We start from the raw sequence: 20,074 nt of genomic DNA, 5'->3' as shown, positions 1-20,074 counted from the left end.
AGCCACCCCACCCGGCCACCTCTTTAGTTTAATATTCAAATAATTTAAGCATAAAGACTCCTTTAAAAATTAACATTTTAAAAGAATACATTAATTCATTTTTTCTTGCCATTGTTTAATACTGTTGACTTCATCTCTGATAGGCTCTATGATCATTGATCTCTCCCAGAATAAGGCATATTAGGGACATAGGAGTCCAAGGTTATCTTTTAGTTGCCTTTGTTATGATAGTCCAACTTTTTTAATGAGTAGTAAGCTCGTCTATGCATACCAATTTTAGGAAACATGTGCTTTTTATTTTTTTATTATTGTTTTGCTCAAATGGCTCAGATTTTCATGTAATTTAATACTAAACTAGAATAATAAAACTAATAACTGGTAACTAAAACTAGTAACACTAAATTAACATAAGTCATCTAGTGTTTTATTTCACTTAATAGATAGGTGGCTAAGTAGTTCCCAGGGAAATTTTATCTGATGGATAGTATAACTGGCTATGTTTCCCATTATTTCCCTTAAAAGTTGTTAATTTCATGTTAAAGTTTTTTCAGCAATCAACGTTTATTTTTTGTTTTATTTATTTATTACTCTTTTTTGAGACGGAATCTCGCTCTGTCACCCAGACTGGAGTACACTGGTGTGATCTCGGTGTACTGCAACCTCCACCTCCCAGGTTCAAGTGATTCTCCTGCCTCAGCCTCCCAAGTAGCTGGGACTATAGGCATGTACACCCACGCCCAGCTAATTGTTGTACTTTTAGTAGAGAGGAGGTTTCACCATGTTGGCCAGGCTGGTCTTGAACTCCTGACCTCAAGTGATTCGCCTGCCTCGGCCTCTCAAAGTGCTAGGATTACAGGCGTCAGCCACCACGCCCAGCTGCAGTCAACCTTTAAATTGTGTTGGCTTGCTTGTAGGAAGCCCTCAAATGTACCCAAAACACATAATTACTATTATTTTTTGAATTACTCTCTGATGCTTGATTTGGGGATTTGATTTTCAATTTTTTTTTTTTTTTTTTTTTTTTTTGAGATGGAGTCTTGCTTTGTTGCCAGACTGGAATGCAGTGGCTCAATCCTGGCTCACTGCAACCTCCGCCTCCTGGGTTTAAGTGATTCTCCTGCCTCAGCCTCCTGAGTAGCTGAGATTACAGGCACAAGCCACCATGCCTGGCTAATTTTTGTATTTTTTTTAGTAGAGGCAGGGTTTCACCATGATTGCCAGGATGGTGTTGTCCTCTTGACCTTGTGGTCCACCCTCCTTGGCCTCCCAAAGTGCTGGTATTACAGGTGTGAGCCACCACGCCTGGCCTCCAATTTTTTAAATATTTAATAAAGTCCTTTTTTGTCCCGTCAAGCTTTGTTAGAGGTTTTTTGTTTGTTTGTTTTTACCATGTATGTTGCATTAAAATAGCTCTGAGGATCCTACTAAAATTGAATTTTTTTTTTTTTTTTTTTTTTGAGACGGAGTCTCGCTCTGTTGCCCAGGCTGGAGTGCAGTGGCGCAATCTCGGCTCACTGCAACTTCCGCCTCCCGGGTTCACGCCATTCTTCTGCCTCAGCCTCTCCGAGTAGCTGGGACTACAGGCGCCCGCCACCATGCCCGGCTAATTTTTTGTATTTTTAGTAGAGATGGGGTTTCATCGTGGTCTCGATCTTCTGACCTTGTGATCCTCCCGCCTCGGCCTCCCAAAGTGCTGGGATTACAAGCGTGAGCCACCGCGCCCGGCCTAAAATTGAGATTTTTTAATGAGCTATTTTATTCATATGATGCTGGAGTTTCTTTCTAACACCAGGTTCAAATCTCATGGAACACTATAACTACAAGAAGCCAAATGTGTAATTTAGTTCAGCTATTTGCTTTGTAACAAGACTAAGAGCATATAAGGGGAAGTAATTATCTCTGCTGCTTTTAAAGAAATCCAAGATTGGGATTTTAGGACCAGTTTTACTCATCAGGTCAGTATGTGGTTTTGTAAAGAAATTTTCTCCGTGTAAATCAGGGATGTCCAATCTTTTGGCTTCCCTGGTCCACACTGGAAGAAGGCATATGTTGGGCCACACATAAAATACACTAACACTAACGATAGCTGATGAGCTAAAAAAAAAAAAAAAAAAAAAAAAAAAAGAATTGCAAAATAACTCACAATATTTTAAGGAAGTTTATGAATTTGTTTATGAACATTCAAAGCTGTTCTGGGCTGTGTTGAACAAGCTTGGTGTATATAGTCTATATGTGTAGATAGTCTATATGTCGTAGTAAATATATAAAATACTGGAAAATAGTGGACACGTTTTAGTTATCTTTCTCTAAGTCAGACACTTAAAGTTCATTTATTTAATAGACATTAATATTAGGTTTTGATGATACTGTGATGAGTAACTTATGATCTTTCCAGGTACTTAATCTGTAGTGAAAGAAACATACAAAAGATCAATTTTTTTTTTTTTTCTTTTTTGAGATGGAGTCTCGCTCTGTCCCCCAGGCTGGAGTGCAGTGGCGCGATCTCGGCTCACTGCAAGCTCCACCTGCCAGGTTCACGCCATTCTTCTGCCTCAGCCTCCCGAGTAGCTGGGATTACAGGCACCCGCCACCATGCCCGGCCAATTTTTTGTATTTTTAGTAGAGACAGGGTTTCACCATGTTAGCCAGGATGGTCTTGATCTCCTGACCTTGTGATCCACCCGCCTCGGCCTCCCGAAGTGCTGGGATTACAGGCGTGAGCCACTGTGCCCGGCCAAGAACAATATTTTTAATAAGATAAGTATTATGACATTAGGTTAATTAACCTGCTAAGGAAGTGCTTGGAAGGATTAACCCAAATTAAGGATGGGGAAGCCAGAAAAGGCTTCCTGGGAAAGGTTGAATCTAGAGTGAGCTGTAAGTTGATGAGGTGAAAGAGCAGGAGAGGAGGAATATATGGTCAATTATAGAATCTATAAAAGTATAGAGAGGGAGCTTATTGAATTCGAGAGGTTTCAAGATCATTATTTTAGAAGTTATTTTTATAACTTTTGGCATATTTCTTGAAAATGGATCCATCTTTCTCATATTTTTACTTACCTCGTAAGATGTGAATATCTTAACTCCTACTATAAAGCCAGTTTCTATTATTGTATAAATTATGTAAGTACAAAGAGGATATATATATAAATTTAACCCTCTGTAAGTTTAAGAAATCTGAGAGAGGATGGTAGGGAGTAAGAATGGCGAGAAAGGGTTGGGAAAATAATTGTAGCCTTGAAGAAATGAGGGATTGATTTATGATTTGGAAAGTTATGGAAAGTATATCAACTTTTAACTTGGAACTTATCAGCAAACTGAGCTCTTAAGACTTCTTTGTATTTTTTTTACATGAATAGAAATGGTAGTGTATTATAAGAACAGCTTTAGCACAATGCTATTTGGAAAAGAATAATCTACTTATTAGGTAATAGTGCTGTTTAATTTTGTAGCTAAATAATGCTATTATTTCTTCTCCTATCTTTTTAAAAAAGGAAAATTTTAAGGAAAGATAACCATAGGCTTTTTTTTTTTTTTTTTTTTGAGAAAATCCAAGCTTGCTTTTTCAATAATGATGATGTTGATTCTGATGTTCACTTATTGAGTGCTTAGTACATTCTTGGTACCATAAGTGCTTTGCCTGTATTTTCTTATTTTAAGTAATAATATTATTATTATTATTTGAGATGGAGTCTCTCTCTTGTCACCCAGACTGGAGTGCAGTGGCATGATCTTAGCTCACTGCATCCTCCACCTCCTGGGTTCAAGTGATTCTCCTGCCTCAGCCTCCTGAGTAATTGGGATTATAGGTGTCCGCCACCACACCCAGCTAATTTTTCTATTTTTAGTAGAGACGGGGTTTCACCATGTTGGCCAGGCTGGTCTCGAACTCCTGACCTCAGGTGATCTGCCCACCTTGGCCTCCCAAAGTGCTGGGATTACAAGCGTGAGTCACCACACCCTGCCTTATTTTAATTAATATTATTATTGTATATTATGTATCTTTTAAAATTTTATTTTATTTTAGATTCAAGGGGTGGGTATGTGCAGGTTTGCTGTGTTGATTTATTACCTAATGGTTGGGTCTGGACTTCTAGTGTACCCATTACTCAAATAGTAACAATTGTACCCAATAGGTAATTTTTCAACCCTCACTTCCCTCCTGGCCTCCCCTCTTTTGGAATTCCTGATTTTTATTATTTCCTTCTTTATGTCCATGTGTTCCCATTGTTTAGTTCCCACTTACAAATGAGAGGATATGGTATTTGATTGTCTGTTTCTGAGTTATTTCACTTAGGATAATGGCTCCCAACTGCAGTCATGTTGCTGCTCAAGACTATTTTGTTCATTTTTGTGACTGCATAGTACCCCATTGGGTATATATACTACATTTTCTTTGTTCAATCCAAAGTAGGTTGTTAATTTGAGATCTTTTTGATGTAGGCATGTAATGCAGTAAACTTAACTCTTAGCATTGCTTTTGCTGTATCCAAAAGGTTTTGGTATGTTGTATCTCTATTTTCATTCTTTTTTTTTATTTGTCTTGATTTTATTGCTTAGCCAAAAATCATTCAGGATCAAGTTGTTCAGTTTCCATTTGCTCATGTAGTTTTGAGAGTTCCTCTTGATATTGATTTGTAATTTTATTCTACTGTGGTCTGAGAAGATACTTGATATTTTTTATTTTTTTGAATTTATTGAGATTTGCATTTTAGCCAAGCATGTGGTCAATTTGGGGGAATGTTCCATGTTCAGATGAGAAAAACGTATATTCTGCAGTTGTGGGTAGAATGATCTGTAAATGTCTGTTACGTCCATTTGGTCTAGATTCTAGTTTTTTAAGTCCAGAGTTTCTTTGTTGACTTTCTGCCTCAATGACCTATCTGGTGTTTTCAGTGGGGTGTTGAAGTCCACCACTATTATTGCATTGCTGTCAATCTCTTCTTAGTTGTAGGTGTTGTTTTATGAATCTGGGTGCTGCAGTGTTGGGTGTGTATGTAATTAAATCTTGGTTTTGTTTTAAACTTTGTCAGTATATAATGCCTTTCATTTTGCTTCTTTCTTTCTTTACTATTGTCAGTTTAAAGTCTATTTTATCTGATGTAAGAATGGCTACTCCTGGTCGGGCACGGTGGCTTATTCCTGTAATCCCAGCACTTTTGGAGGTCGAGGAGGGCAGATCACTTGAAGTCAAGAGTACAAGGTCAGCCTGGCCAACATGGTGAAACCTCATCTCTACTAAAAATGCAAAAATTCGCCAGGTGTGGTCACGCATGCTTGTAATCCCAGCTACTCAGGAGGCTGAGGCAGGAGAATCACTTGAACCCAGGACTGGGAGGTTGCAGTGAGCCGAGGTTGCACCACAGCACTCCATCCTGGGCAACAGAGCGAGAACCTGCCTCAAAAAAAAATAAAAAAGAATGGCTACTCCTGCTTGCTTTTATTTTTCATTTGCGTAGTATATCTTTTTCCATCCTTTTACTTTGAGTCTATAGGTGTCTTTTGTCATTAAGGGGGTCTCTTCTAGGCAATAGATGGTAGTGTCTTGTTTTTCATCCAACATGCCATTCTATATCTTTTTTTCTTTTTTAAGAGATGGAGTCTCACTCTGTCACCCAGGCTGGAGTGCAGTGCTGTGATCTCAGCTCACTGCAACCTCCACCTCCCAGGTTCAAGCAATTCTCCTGCGTCAGCCTCCTGAGTAGCTGGGACTACAGGCGCACACCGCCACACCCAGCTAATTTTTAGTATTTTAGTAGAGACAGGTTTCACCATGTTGCCCAGGCTAATCTCAAACTCTTGAGCTCAGGCAATCTGCCCTCAGTCTCCCAGAGTGGTAGGATTACAGGCATGATCCACCACACCCGGCCACTCTATATCTTTTAAGTGGGGCATTTATGCCATTTCTGTTCAAGGTTAATATTGAAATGTGAGGTTTTCTTCCTGTCATAGTGTTGTGGGTAGTTGCCTTGGAGCCTTAATTGTGTAATTATAGGGTCTGTGAGCTTTCTGCTTGCATGTGCTTTTATGTTGGTGAGCGTCATCCTTTCATTTCTATATTTAGAACTCCTTTGAGCATTTATTATAGGTCTGGTCTAGTGGTGATGAATTCCTCTTGATTGCTTGTCTGGGAAATACTTTATTTTTCCTTCATTTATGAAGCTTGGTTTGGCAGGATATAAAATTCTTGGCTGGCAATTTTTGTCTTTAAAGAGATGAAAAATAGACCCCCAGTCTCTTCCTGCTTGTAAGGTTTCTGCTGAGAAGTCTGATGGGATTTCCTTTATAGGTGATTTGACACTTCTCTCTAGCTGCTTTTAAGATTTGTTCTTTTATGTTGACCTTGGGTGGTCTGGCCAGCATATGCTTTTGTGAGGTTTGTCTTGTATCGTTATCTCCCAGTTGTTATCTGGATTTCTTGTCTGGATATCTATCACTGTAATGAGATTGGGGAAATTTTCCTGAATTATTTCCTCAAATATGCTTTCTAAACTTCCTACTTTTTTTTTCTGCCCCAGGAATGCCTATAAGTTACAGGTTTGGTCACTTTATGTATTCTATATTTCTTGAAGACTTTGTTCATTTAAAAAAAAATTGGGGGCTGTGTGCAGTGGCTCACACTGGTAATCCCAGCACTTTGGGAGGCTGAGATGGGCGGATCACGAGGTCAGGAGATGGAGACTGTCCTGTCTAACACTGTGATACTCCGTCTCTACTAAAAATACAAAAAATTAGCCGGGCATGGTGGCACGTGCCTGTAGCCCCAGCTGCTTGGGGGGCTGAGACAGGAGAATCGCTTCAACCTGGGAGGCGGAGGTTGCAGTGAGCAGAGATCATGCCACTGCACTCCAGCCTGGGGACAAGAGCGAGACTCTGTCTAAAAAAAAAAAAGTTCTGACTGGTTTAATTCAAAAGACCAGTCTTCGGCCGGGCGCGGTGGCTCACGCTTGTAATCCCAGCACTTTGGGAGGCCGAGGCGGGCGGATCACGAGGTCAGGAGATCGAGACCACGGTGAAACCCCGTCTCTACTAAAAATACAAAAAAAATTAGCCGGGCGTGGTGGCGGGCGCCTGTAGTCCCAGCTACTCCAGAGGCTGAGGCAGGAGAATGGCGTGAACCCGGGAGGCGGAGCTTGCAGTGAGCCGAGGTCACGCCACTGCACTCCAGCCTGGGCGACAGAGCGAGACTCCGTCTCAAAAAAAAAAAAAAAAAAAAAAAAAAAAAAGACCAGTCTTCAAGTTCTGAAATTCTTTCTTCTGCTTAGTCTAGTATGTTGTTAAAGCTTTCACCTGTGTTTTGAAGTTCTTTAAGTGAATTTTTCATTTCCGGAAGTTCTGTTTGTTGCTTTTTTAAAAATACATCTATCTGGTCTTTCATCTCCTGAATTGTTTTTCTGGTTTCTTTGTGTTGGTTTTCAACTTTCTCTTGTGTCTCTTTGGGCTTCCTTACAATCCATATTTTGAATTCTTCATCCATCATTTCAAAGTTTTCATTTAGGTTAGGATCCACTGATAAGAGAGCTTGTGTGTCACAATATTCTCTTTCTTCATGATACTGGAGTTGTGCTCATTCCTTCTGATCTGTAGCTGTTGTTACTTCTGATTTTTGAATTTACTTGCGGTTGGATGGAACTCCTCCTCCCCTCCCACCTTGAGGGTGCGACTATAGAGTATATTGGGTGGGGTATTTTTTTGGCTGTGCTTCTATAGCCCTGTGTATTTCTGTTATTAGGGTTTGTGTTGGGTTATGCAGTTCAGCCTACAGGCCAGTAGGTGGTGCTTCCAGGTAAGAGCCAGCTGTGGTAAAAGCAGATGGGTATGTAGTTGATCTTTGTTTACTGTGTGGTACTCTTTTTTGTTTCAGCCCTGATGGGGGTGTCTGGTGGAGCTGCTAGTGAAACGCGCTGAAGTCTCTGCGGGGGGGCTGCACTAGCTCCAAGTCTTAGGCAGAAATGTGATCTCTTTCCCTGTCACATTCCTGTACTGGGGCTCATAACTCTCTATGCAGATGCACACTGTCGTCTGTCTCCAGGCCATAGTGTAACTGAGAACCGCAGAAGACACCTCTCCCCTGGCTTTCCACTGGAGTGGTTTCACACTGGAACTCCTCACTCGGCCCAATACAGACAGCTTTGTGGCTCGCTTGTTCTCCAGTGTGGTAATGCTGCTGCTTCAAGCAGAGAGGGGGAGGGGCTCCATCTTTTGGCACATGCAGGTGGGTGTCGGCTGTGGTGCTGTCAGCTGGCTGGGTCAGCCTAAGCTCAGACCTGATGGACCTAATAGACATTTACAGATTATTCTACCCGACAACTGCAGAATATGTATTTCTCATCTGCAAGTGGAACCTTCCCCCAAATTGACCATATGCTTGGCCAGAAAGCAAGTCTCAATACATTCAAAAAAATCAAAATCATATCAAGTATCTTCTTAGACCACAGTGGAATAAAATTAGAAATCAATACCAAGAGGAAAAAATAAGGAGTTTTTCAATAGGTAGAGGAAGGAGAAAGGTGCCCTGGGGTTAAGAACACATTAACAAAAGTACAAGAGGCATGAAAATGCAGTGTGTTAAAGGAAGAGAAAAGTTAATGATGCACCTTCATGGTAAAGGGATACAAAGCTGGAGGTAGTGGACTGGACAAGGCAAACCTCCAAGCCCAGAGCCTGTAAATGGCCTGCTCGATGGTGTATGGGAATCCTCAGGCAGTAACAGCTGAGTTGGTGGCAGAATACGCAGGTGGTGGGAACCCCAGGGTTGATCACAGGCCTGTCAGCATGGGCTCTCAGAAGGGCTCCAGCTGGCAGCTGAAATGGTTGGGTGGGAGCAGGGTGGCTGTTCTTTCGCTGAGTAAGGCGGACTCCCTCAGCTGGAGCAATGGAGGCTGGCAGCTGTGGGATGCGTGGCCCGATTGCACTTCCCTTTTATGTGTATTTCCCTGCTGGGGACATGCAAATGTGCTCAGCCTCCCCCTGTCTCCCTGGCCTCAAGGTGGCAGTGTGGCATCTGTGGTAGCCTGTGGTGACAACAACTGCTGCGGCAGGAGCCAAAGGGCAGGTCCCTGGCTTCTTGGGGCTGGGCTCTCACTACACTGGGCCACAGCCAAAATACACATGCAGCGGCAGGGCAGCTGCACTGTGGACCCAGCGCTGAAGAAGTGGGGACCTGTTTAGGAAACAGTAGCTGAAGCAGACTTTCTTCACATTCTGCAGTCTGCCTGCTTCTCTGCACTGTGGCTGCCGCCGTATCTGTCTTTGTGAAAATGCCGGGCCTGCCTGCTCCTTCCCTGGTGGGGCAGTAGCAGCTGGCACCTGACTGCTCAGGGACCAAAGCCTGTGGGATTCCATGTAGGCTCCAGCAGTGTCTTTACAGTCTCCAGGCAGCTGTCTGTATTAGACTGGAAGCCTGAGGGGCCAAGAGGTCTCGGCTTCCTGCGGCTAGGATTGTAAAAGTTCTTAGTAGAAGTGTGGAACCCCAGGGATCTCTCACTCACTCATCCTTTCCACACATCGGGGAGCTTCTTCCAGCTCCACACTTGCCCTGGTTTAGCTGGCTGCCGGGCTTTGCTCTCCTCTGCTTTCCGTGATTGCCATTGCTTCTCTGATGAATTCCAGCATGCCCTCTTAAGATGATAATAGTTGAATTGTTCATATTGACTTGCTACTTTGATTCCTGTCTGAGAGAGAGGCACCCACTAGCTGCTTCTAATCAACCATCTTGAACCGGAACCTCAGTGTTAATATATTAATCTATATTTTTAATTCATTTTAGATACTCTTCCTCCACAAAGTTATATCAATCACATTATAAGAATTGATGAGATTGGAAGGTGGTCTTGTTTATCCCCCTATTTTAAGTGGCTGTCAGTTCTGTGTCATATGAATTAAATTTGTGGAGGCTTACTGAATCAGAAGATATATGCAGGTGTGTGCACATATGTGTATGTGTGTAAATCAGAAAGCATGTGTAACACTTTTTAGAATGATTCTGAGAACCCTTCTTTACCCTGTTTGTATACTTTTCCAGAAGAGGTTACTATATACCTACATATATCATTTATCTTCCATCAGCAACTTTTTTTTGTTATTTTTTTGAGAGAGAGTCTTGCTGTCTTGCCCAGGCTGGAGTACAGCAGTGTGGTCTCGGCCCACAGCAATCTCTGCCTCCTGGGTTCAAGCAATTCTCCTGCCTCAACTTCCCGAGTAGCTGGGATTACAGGCATCCACCACCACGCTCAGCTAATTTTTGTATGTTTAGTGGAGACGGGGTTTCACTATTTTGGCCAGGCTAGTCTCGAACTCCTGACCTCAAGTGATCTGCCCACCTCAGCCTCCCAAAGTGCTGGGATTACAGGTGTGAGCCACCGTAAGTCTTCACTAGTAAGCAAAACTTCCACAGACTATCCAGCCTTATCCATGCTGTAGCTTTATGATGTAAAATAATTCATACCCTTTCATGTATAACAGGTTTTCTCAATCATGGCACTTCTAATATTTTGGGTTGGATAATTATTTGTTGTGGGGCTGTCCTGAACACAGCACATGTTTAGCAGTATCCCTGGCCTCTACCCATTAAATGCTTGTAGCACCCCTTACCTCAGTTATGATATCCAGAAATCTCTCTAGACATTGCGAGAAAGTCTGAGGGGCAGAATTGTGTTGAGAACCACTGATGTGTGGGGACAATATTAAGAAATATAGAAATAGTTTATTACAATAGATTCCTAAATCGCTAAGTAGTTTAGCTGGGATAAAGTTGTAAAAATGAATTTATTTGTGAAGTTAAATTGAATGTAATATCATAGTTGTAGTGTATATCACTAAGCATAAGACTTGATTCTTCTTTTCAGCAGCTGTGATACCTACATCATCTTTTCTATTTCAGCATCCTAGTTCAGGCCTTTATTTTTCCCTGGACTCTTGAAAAAGCCGTGTCATCTTGAGCAAATTACTTAATCTCAGTGTCTTAGTTTCTTCATCTATTAAGAAAAAGTGTGTTAGTAATAGTACCTCTATCTCATAGGGTTTTTGTGGAGATTACACAAGATAATATATATAAAGCACTTAGAGGAATCCCTACAGTTATGTTGCCTATCATTAGCAGTTGCAACATTATCATCATTCCTAGCTCAATATCCCAATACCTTTCCTCTTAAAATATTTTTATAATTAAACCAGAGTAATCTTTGTGATGGAGCTCACCTGAATTTCTTTCCTCCTTAAAAAAATTCCCTTCTTAAAAACCTTCAAAGACTCTCCAGTGCTTATAAGTAAATTTATGCATGGCATTCAATAAGTTTGAATGTTGGTGGTCCCAGTCCACCCCTCCAGCTTTGTACCCTTTTACTGTGAAGTTGCATCAGTAACTTTTCTCTTCCTTTAACTTACTCATTTTCATGCCTCTTGTACTTTTGTTAATGTCTCCTTAACCCAAGGGCACCTTTCTCCTTCCTCTACCTATTGAAAAACTCCTTATTGTTCTAAGATCAGTATATCCTCCTGATAGGATGCATTGTTTGTATTTTGTTTTCTTGACTCCTGGAACAATTTGATTACTTTTCCTGTCGTCTTACTCTTTTTTCTATTTTGCTTGCAAATCAAATAGTTCTTGTCTTGAAGAAGTCATCTTATCTCTGTGTCTCCAGAACACTTAACAAGTACTAGATGCCTATATTTATATATTCATTTAATTGTGTCTCTGTGTCACAGTCACTTTCTCAATCATTATCTGGCTACTATTTAGGAAGTATTTAATTTATCTCCTTTAATCACAAAGCCCGCAGAACTTACTACATTGTGTAATAGCAAAAACACAACAATGGAGATAAATTAGATTTAAATTTCCTCTCAACCAGATATTTTATTTCCTTTAAGAACTGTTATACCTGACCTACTGTCTTCTGGACTTAAAATACGTATTTTTTAAATAAAAAATTAAAGACATTTTGGTAAGATTCTTTCCTTCCTAGTCTGCTGGTTTATTTTGGCCTTAATTTTTAGTGTTCCTTTTTTCCCCTACATTTGAATTTCTTTTACTTGAAGAAATTAGAATTCAGGATGGTGGCAAATCACATTACATTCAAATAGAAGAGGAAGATGTTTTATACATTGTCATTTTTTTTGTGGAGTGTTTATATAATTTAATTCCTTTATACTTCTTTCTACTTTGTATAGTGATTTTACTCACCTTAATTCTTTGAAATGTGCCTATTCCTGTGGTTGAAGGTGTTTGTCAACCCTTGTTTGACAAAAGTAAGACACAGAAATTGAGAGTCTAAAATTACACAGGAAATGCAGTCTGGGAATTGTGCTGTAAGGCCCTGCTACCCATTTGTGTGGTGATGTTTTTAGTATTACCATGTTACTTTACAGCATGCCATATGCTTGTCATCATTTATGATTTTGTGTGGCACACACTGGTATATTATTACATTTTATACTTCATTAGTGTTGTGGAACCACATAAGACTCACTATGTTTTCATTTTGAAAAGAAGGCTAATCAGTTTTTATAGTTATATGCTGTAAATTAAGTAGTTTTATATGACTTAGTACCTCAGAATACTAAGGATAGCATAAATGCAAATAATAACTACAATAGGTAACACTAATAATAAGTTCTTGTGTGTTCCATGCCTTATGCCAAAACATAGATGATCTAATATCCCCACCAGACCGCTGAAATAAATACTATATTTATGTATTTTTTATTTTATTTTATTTTATTTTATTTTTTTTGAGACGGAGTCCAGCTCTGTCGCCCAGGCTGGAGTGCAGTGGCGCAATCTCGGCTCACTGCAACCTCTGCCTCCCAGGTTCAAGCAATTCTCTTGCTTCAGCCTCCCAAGTAACTGGGATTATAGGTGCACGCTACCACACCCTGCTAATTTTTGTATTTTTAGTAGAGACGGGGTTTCACCATGTTGGTCAGGCTGGTCTCAAACTCCTGACCTCATGATCTGCCAGCCTTGGCCTCCCAAAGTGCTGAGATTACAGGTGTGAGCCCCCACACCTGGCCTATTATTATTTTTTGAGACAGAGTCTTGCCCTGTCACCCAGGCTGGAGTACAGTGGTGCAATCTTAGCTCACTGCAACCTCCGTCTCTTGAGTTCAAGTGATTCTCATGCCTCAGCCTTCCGAGTAGCTGAGACTACAGGCAGCTGCCACCACACCTGGCTAATTTTTGTATTTTTAGTAGAGATGGGGTTTCACCATGTTGGCCAGGATGGTCTCGAACTCCTGACCTTAAGTGTTCCGCTGGCCTCGGCCTCCCAAAGTGCTGGGATTACAGGCGTGAGCCACCACTCCAAGCCTTAAATACTATTATTGTCCCAGTTTTCATGTGAGAAGATTGAGGCTTATAAAAGTTAAGAGATTTACCCAAAGTCACATGATTGTTTTCTGTGGCTCCAGTAAACTGAAGCTATAGAAATTAAAATTTCAATCATCATAGTGGTCTGTAAGCAAAACTTTATCTATAGTGAATACTTGTGGGGTATTTTTTCTTTGGTATTGTTTGTATGTGCCTTAGTTTTTTTCCTGCCCCGTATTTGAACATAAAAATGTTTAGGGACTCTGCATTATGTGTGTCAATGTGAGCTTCTGCCTCCACAATAGAAGTCAAAAGAGGGCAGGTATTCTTCTACCAGTCTCTTGGCAGTTTGTGTTAGCACAAAATATTCTCAGCATGCTGATAGAATTCATTTGCTTGCTCCATGTTGAATTTCCCTGGCCACAGCATCTGATTTGCTGAGTATAAATCAAGCCACATCCAGGTCACCTTTCAATAAATTGCTTCTATGAGAATTGACTGCCATATAGATTAGGATTTGTTTTTTTTTAATGGCTTCCTTCTCTTTTCTGCTTCTCTGGCTAGAACTCCTCCATTAACCCTCCAATTTCCTTATGCTTTCCTCCTATTTTCTATCACTAGTTTTCTATTCAGTAAACTAATGTATTGTTATAGTGAATCTCTTACTGTTTTCAGAGTGACCGTATGCAAAGGGTGGAGTTGAATGTTTACCAGAGGACTTGCTTGTGTTTTGGGAAAAATTTTATTTTATCTAAAATGTAATTATACAAATTTTATTTTGTTAATTTTGATCAGAAGAGTTAATTTTGTTATCTTCACTTAATTTTTCTTTGGCCTAGTTTTCAGATAACTATTATCGTGCAGAAATGATTGATGCCCTGGCCAACTCTGTTACACCTGCAGTCAGTGTGAATAATGAAGTTAGAACTTTGGATAACTTAAATCCTGATGTGCGACTCATTCTTGAAGAAATCACCAGATTTTTGAATATGGAAAAACTTCTTCCGAGTTACAGACATACCATCACTGTCAGGTATGATTAAATTCCTTACTTTAAAGTTATATGTTCTTATAACTATAAAAGAAATTTATTTTCATTATAGTAAATTGGGAAATATAGTAAAATGAAAGGAGAAAACTAAAATTCTGTATGATTCTACCACCCACAGATAAATTATTAGTATTTGAAGAATGTCCTTCTAAATTTTTTCTCTCTTTAACTACATAAATTTTTAATTATTTGAGATTATACTGTATATGTAGTTTTTGTATTCTGTTTGTATCATAAATACTTTCTCATGTCATCACAAATTCTTTATAAGCGTTGCTTTGATGTCTGCATATTCTTTTATTTCATTGGATTTTATGTAAACATTCTCTATTGTTAGCCTTTTTTTAAGATGACTTTTCACTTTTACCAGCTTTATATAGCTATCAAGAAGTTCTGCCAATTTAAGTTTGCTAAAAGTTGATTCAAACATAGACATTTTTAACTTTCTATGTAGTGAACAAACTATATTACTAAAACATTTGGAGAAAATATTTAAATTATATTTTATGGTAAATACTTCTTTTTCTGAAAACTATTCCTGTTACAAGTATAATGACACTTGAAACTTTGAGTTTTGGAATTTGTTTTCTTTCTTTCTTTCTTTCTTTCTTTTTTTTTTTTGAGAGCACGTTTCGCTCTTGTTCCCCAGGCTGGAGTGCAGTGGCGCAATCTTGGCTCACCACAACCTCCGCCTCCCGGGTTCCAGTGATTCCCCTGCCTCAGCCTCCCGAGTAGCTGGGATTGTAGGCATGCACCACCATGCCCGGCTATTTTTGTATTTTCAGTAGAGACGGGGTTTCACCATGTTAGTCGGGTTGGTCTCGAACTCCTGACCTCAGGTGATCCACCTGCCTTGGCCTCCCAAAGTGCTGGGATTACAGTCGTGAGCCACCACACCCGGCTGGAATTTGTTTTAACAGAATTTAGATATTAATTTTGAATTTTTATCATTGCAAACATTTATTATAGTTATATGTCACTTAACAACAGGGATATCTTCTGAGAAATGAGTCTTTAGGCAATTTTGTTGTTTATGCAAATGTCATAGAGTATATTTACACAAACCAGATGGTGTAGCCTGCTGTATACCTAGGCTTTGTGGTATAGCCTGTTGCTCTGTTGCTCTTAGGCTATAAAGCTGTAGAGCATGTTACTATACTGAATACTGTAGGTAATTGATAACACAATGGTAAGTACTTATATATTTAAACATATCCAAACATATGAAAGGTATGGTAAAAATACAGTATAAAAGATAATAAATGATACCCCTGTATAGGACACTTACCATAAGATAAATGGAGCTTGCAGGCCTGGAAGCTGCTGTGGGTTTATCAGTGAGTGAGTAGTGAGTGAATGTGAAGGTATAGGACATTATTATTGTACACTACAGTAGACATAATAAACACTGTGGACTTAGACTACACTTAACATATTAAAAATATTTTTTCTTCAGTGATAAATTAATTTTAGCTTACTGGACCACCATTGTATATGCAGTTCATCATTGACTAAGACGTCTTTTATGTGGCATGTGACTCTATTACAAAATTGAAGGTGGATTAAAGTCACATCAGTTTTTAAATTGATTGCCACAAAGGATTCTTTAATGCCTAGGAAACAAATTGATTTATAATACCTCAGTGAAAGTAGTTAACATATGCATTTTTTTTCCCTAGTTGTTTGAGAGCCATACGGGTACTTCAGAAAAACGGACATGTGCCAAGTGATCCAGCTCTTTTTAAATCTTATGCTGAATATGGCCACTTTGTGGACATTAGGATAGCAGCTTTGGAAGCAGTTGTTGATTATACTAAAGGTAATGCTTTAGAAATACATGCTCATATCATTTTAGAAAGAAATATTTACTTTTTAGAGCCAGTGTTGTTGGGGTTTTCATAATATGTATAACACAGATATTTTATTTTTAAATTCTTGACTCAGTGATTTAGAAATCATCTTTGATAAATGTAGAATTCACATAAGAGTTAATAAATGAGGGAAAGGAATAAAATTATAGGTATCTTTAGTCTTTCCAAGAAGTCAGTGTTCATCCTGTAGCTTTAATTGGATGTTATTTTAGGAAATAGAAGATTTTTGAGAAATTTCTAAGAAGGATTCAAGAAAACATCTCACACCTGTGCAAAAATTTGTGCCTGTGAAAGGAGAGGACTAGACATAAACACAAACTTCAGTAGGGGAATTAGGCAAGGCATCATGAATATGGAAAAAGCATAAGGCCAAAAGATCGCTAAGGGAAGAATACACATATTTTTTTTTTATTTAGGGGAGAAAGATACAGAGATGGAAGTGTTAAAAAGTCATGAAGAATAGAGCCGGTAGAAGACAAGCTGTAATCCAAGAAACAACAGAATACTCTGGGGGGTGCAAATGAAGCAGACCTACAGTAGTTTCTGATGAAATTTTAATTTTTAAGGCTAAGGGAAAATGTGTAAGTTTCTAGGAATATCAGAACCAGATTATTGTACAAGGCAAAAGAATAGTGTGGCCTCTGAATTCTCTAGAATATGTAGAATCAAAAGACAGTGAACAAATGGCTATGTCATTATTAGGGAAAATTATGACCCAAGATTTTCTGCCTTGCCAAAGTTGTTGCTCATGTAGCCTTGGAGAATTAAAGCTGCATCTCTTACGTAACATTCTTAAAAACATAACTCCCAAAGATAATTTTCAGCTGACCTGGATGTGAGTCAAAATAACAAGTCTGGTGAAAATGTGAAATGAAAGAACTAGTGATGAATAACTACGCCTGTCAAATACTTAAGCTTAAATATTTGTTAAACTGGTTGTAAAATGTAATGCATATTTCAAAAATAATTTGTTAAAATATGAAAATAGAAGAAACATGTAAATATAATCTAAGTCTAAAATTCCAGATTCTAGCACTAAAATATGAGAGGAGTAAAAAACTTAAAGTATGCTAAACTTTTGTCTGACTGTGGAAGGAGAGGAAGGGCTGAGAGAAGTTCTTCAGTAGATACTGGTTCATTTTTAAGTAGGGGAAAGTATACTCACATCTTTGTAATTTTTGGTAAATTTCTGTAGAAATACTTATTTACAGTCAGAAAATAAAGGGTAATAACAACATAATGTGTATATTCTTATGTGTTGACCCAACTTCGAAAAGGACTGTCATTTGTGCTTCCTTTTTATTGAAGGTTAAAATATCCTTTCCTGTTAGAAATAATTATTTATGAAAACAGTGATTTTGTTGTTAAATGTATTTTTTGGCATGAAAGAAAATGTAATCCTGTATCTGTCTCCATTTCTGTTTTGACAAGTTTTGAGATCCACCAAATATGTCATTGTTGCCAGTCTTCTTTCCCAAGATGGATGAATAGTTTTTAATGTCTCATAAATATGAGTAAGATTTTATGAATTAGTACTACCTGAAATGAAATAGAATACTAATACTAGGATTTTCAAAAGAATGCTAAACTTTAATAGATATAATTTAATTGTGACACTTCACTTTTGTCCGTGTCTAAATGTGAACTATGACTTCAGACTTCATGTTTTGTTAAATTGTAAATTTAAATATTGGTACTCAAGTTAGAAAATGGAAGAAATGAAAAGTATTGCAAAAAAAATTCTGAAGACATAGCTTTTCAAATTATGAAAGCAAAACTTGTTTGAAAAGGTGAATGGAAATAGCTAGTCATTTTATGTCAACTATATTTATAGCACTATTTTTGTGACTGCCTTTTATATTATGCTTGAAAAGTAAGACTGTTCTTTAGTCTTAAATGGAAGAAGCCACTTGGGCAAAAACAGTGGACTATACTATATAATATAGTTGAGATACCATTGAGGGTCAAACCTCTCCATCATTTAAGCATCTAGGAAAACAATTGTATTTAAACAGATTTTGTCCAGTTAATCATCTGTAATTTAGGGTTCTTAATTACAACTTGCTTTATGTTATGCTTGCCATTGGTTTGAACTTTAGTAAAAAAATACATTCTTGATGCAACTTTATGTCTTGGCTCTAATATATAGCTTGATACTTATAAGTGTTACAAAGTGGCCATTGCATAAAAATATAAGAGCTTACCTATAACCTTCAACTCTGATTGAAAACTCAGCTAAGGCAGAGTCCTAAATATTAAATGTAAACTCCCTGCTTGTCACTCATTATTCATTATTTAATTTGTTATAATTAACAACAAATATATTTTCTTTTATTTTCAGTGGACAGAAGTTATGAAGAACTGCAATGGCTACTTAATATGATTCAGAATGACCCTGTACCCTATGTAAGGTTAGTTTATGTGCTATGATGCTATGATATTTTGTAAGTCCTATAGTGAACTGAGTAATTTCAGATTACACATAAAATGCTTGTTTATGATTTCTGAAAATATGGGAATATCTTTTGCATTTATTCATGTCCTTTTTAAATTTGATTTTCAACATAAAAAAAAAATTTTTCTTTTTTTGAGATGGAGTCTCACTCCGTGGCCCAGGCTGGAGTGCAGTGGCACGATCTCGGCTCACTGCAACCTCCGCCTCCCGGGTTCAAGCGATTCTCCTGCTTCAGCCTCTCTGGTAGCTGGGATTACAGGCATGCACCACCACACCTGGCTAATTTTTGTATTTTTAGTAGGGACGGAGTTTTGCCATGTTGACCAGGCTGGTATCGAACTCCTGGCCTCAAGTTATCCATCCCCTTGGGCCTCCCAGAGTGCTAGGATTACAGGCATGAGCCACCACACTCAGCTAAAAAAATAATAAAAAATAAAAAATAAAAAAAAAATTATTAGCAGAACTTAGTTGGCATTTAGAGTAATTAGGTGACTTGGAAAGCAGCCAGACAGAAACTTCACTTTTCTTCGTCAAGCAAATTAAAAGTGTAACAACTTAAAATGTACTAAAGAACAAACTCACTCACATTTTAAAATATGTTATTTACCTATAATACTGATCAGCTGTTACAAATAGAGTATGAGGCCTGAAGGAGAGGAATTGCGTTTATATATAAAGATGAAAATATGGATATGAAATGTCCATAAAGATTTATATCCCCATTTATATTACATATCTGTAAATTGCATTCTATAATTACATTTCACTTTTATTCTTATACTCCTTCAGTAGTCTTACTTTACACAGTCTTAAATTTCAAAGCACAGGAGGATGTTAACAGAATCTACATCTTTTAGGTTTACAGACATTAAATTGCAGCCAAAAGGGGTTAAATTACTTACACTGCAACCTAGCAGTTTCACTTTTCTCCCATCTCTTTCTCAATTACAAATCCAATTTAATGTCTTACTACTATCAGTTAAATGTAAAAATTTCCCCAATTCACCTTCTTTAAAGTTTTGCTAACCTCCATAAGAATTACAACCCAATTTCTTTCTTCCTCACTTATATCCAAGCATTGCAGTTACTTTTAGTAATTTCTCAAACTTGGTCCTAGAGCTGGTTAAATGCTAGACTACTGCAGTAGGTTTCCTCTTACTTCTCCTTTCTTTTCTCTAGCCTTTTAATGGTGTCTTCTACTCATAGCAGTGGATGTTTTCTTTTCCAAATTTTGTTTTCATTGTGTTGCCCTGTATTTTAGAGAACTCCATAATATGTTCAGGTAGCCTCTTACATGAGATAAAAACTCCCAATAGCGGAGTTTAAATGTTACCCTCTTTTAGGATACTCTTCTCAACCTCAGCTTGTTTTAAGGAAAACTTTTTACA

General features: G+C 38.3%; 1 protein-coding gene across 5 annotated transcripts in view; it reads left to right on the top strand.

Moving 5' to 3' along the window:
- The window catches only part of TAF2 (TATA-box binding protein associated factor 2), a 118,877-nt gene that overhangs the window by 58,156 nt on the left and 40,647 nt on the right, over positions 1-20,074 (top strand). For all 5 annotated transcript variants that reach the window (XM_063643522.1, XM_063643523.1, XM_055287119.2 and 2 more), the window contains 3 exons: positions 14,149-14,342; positions 16,040-16,179; positions 18,573-18,642. In XM_063643522.1, coding sequence (XP_063499592.1) covers positions 14,149-14,342; positions 16,040-16,179; positions 18,573-18,642 — 404 coding nt within the window. The remainder of the gene's footprint in view (positions 1-14,148; positions 14,343-16,039; positions 16,180-18,572; positions 18,643-20,074) is intronic.

The sequence above is a fragment of the Symphalangus syndactylus genome, chromosome 7 (genome assembly GCF_028878055.3).
Source record: "Symphalangus syndactylus isolate Jambi chromosome 7, NHGRI_mSymSyn1-v2.1_pri, whole genome shotgun sequence".
Classification (NCBI taxonomy): Eukaryota; Metazoa; Chordata; class Mammalia; order Primates; family Hylobatidae; genus Symphalangus; species Symphalangus syndactylus.
Note: the sequence above shows the minus strand (reverse complement) of the source record. Positions and strands in the feature narration are given on the sequence as shown.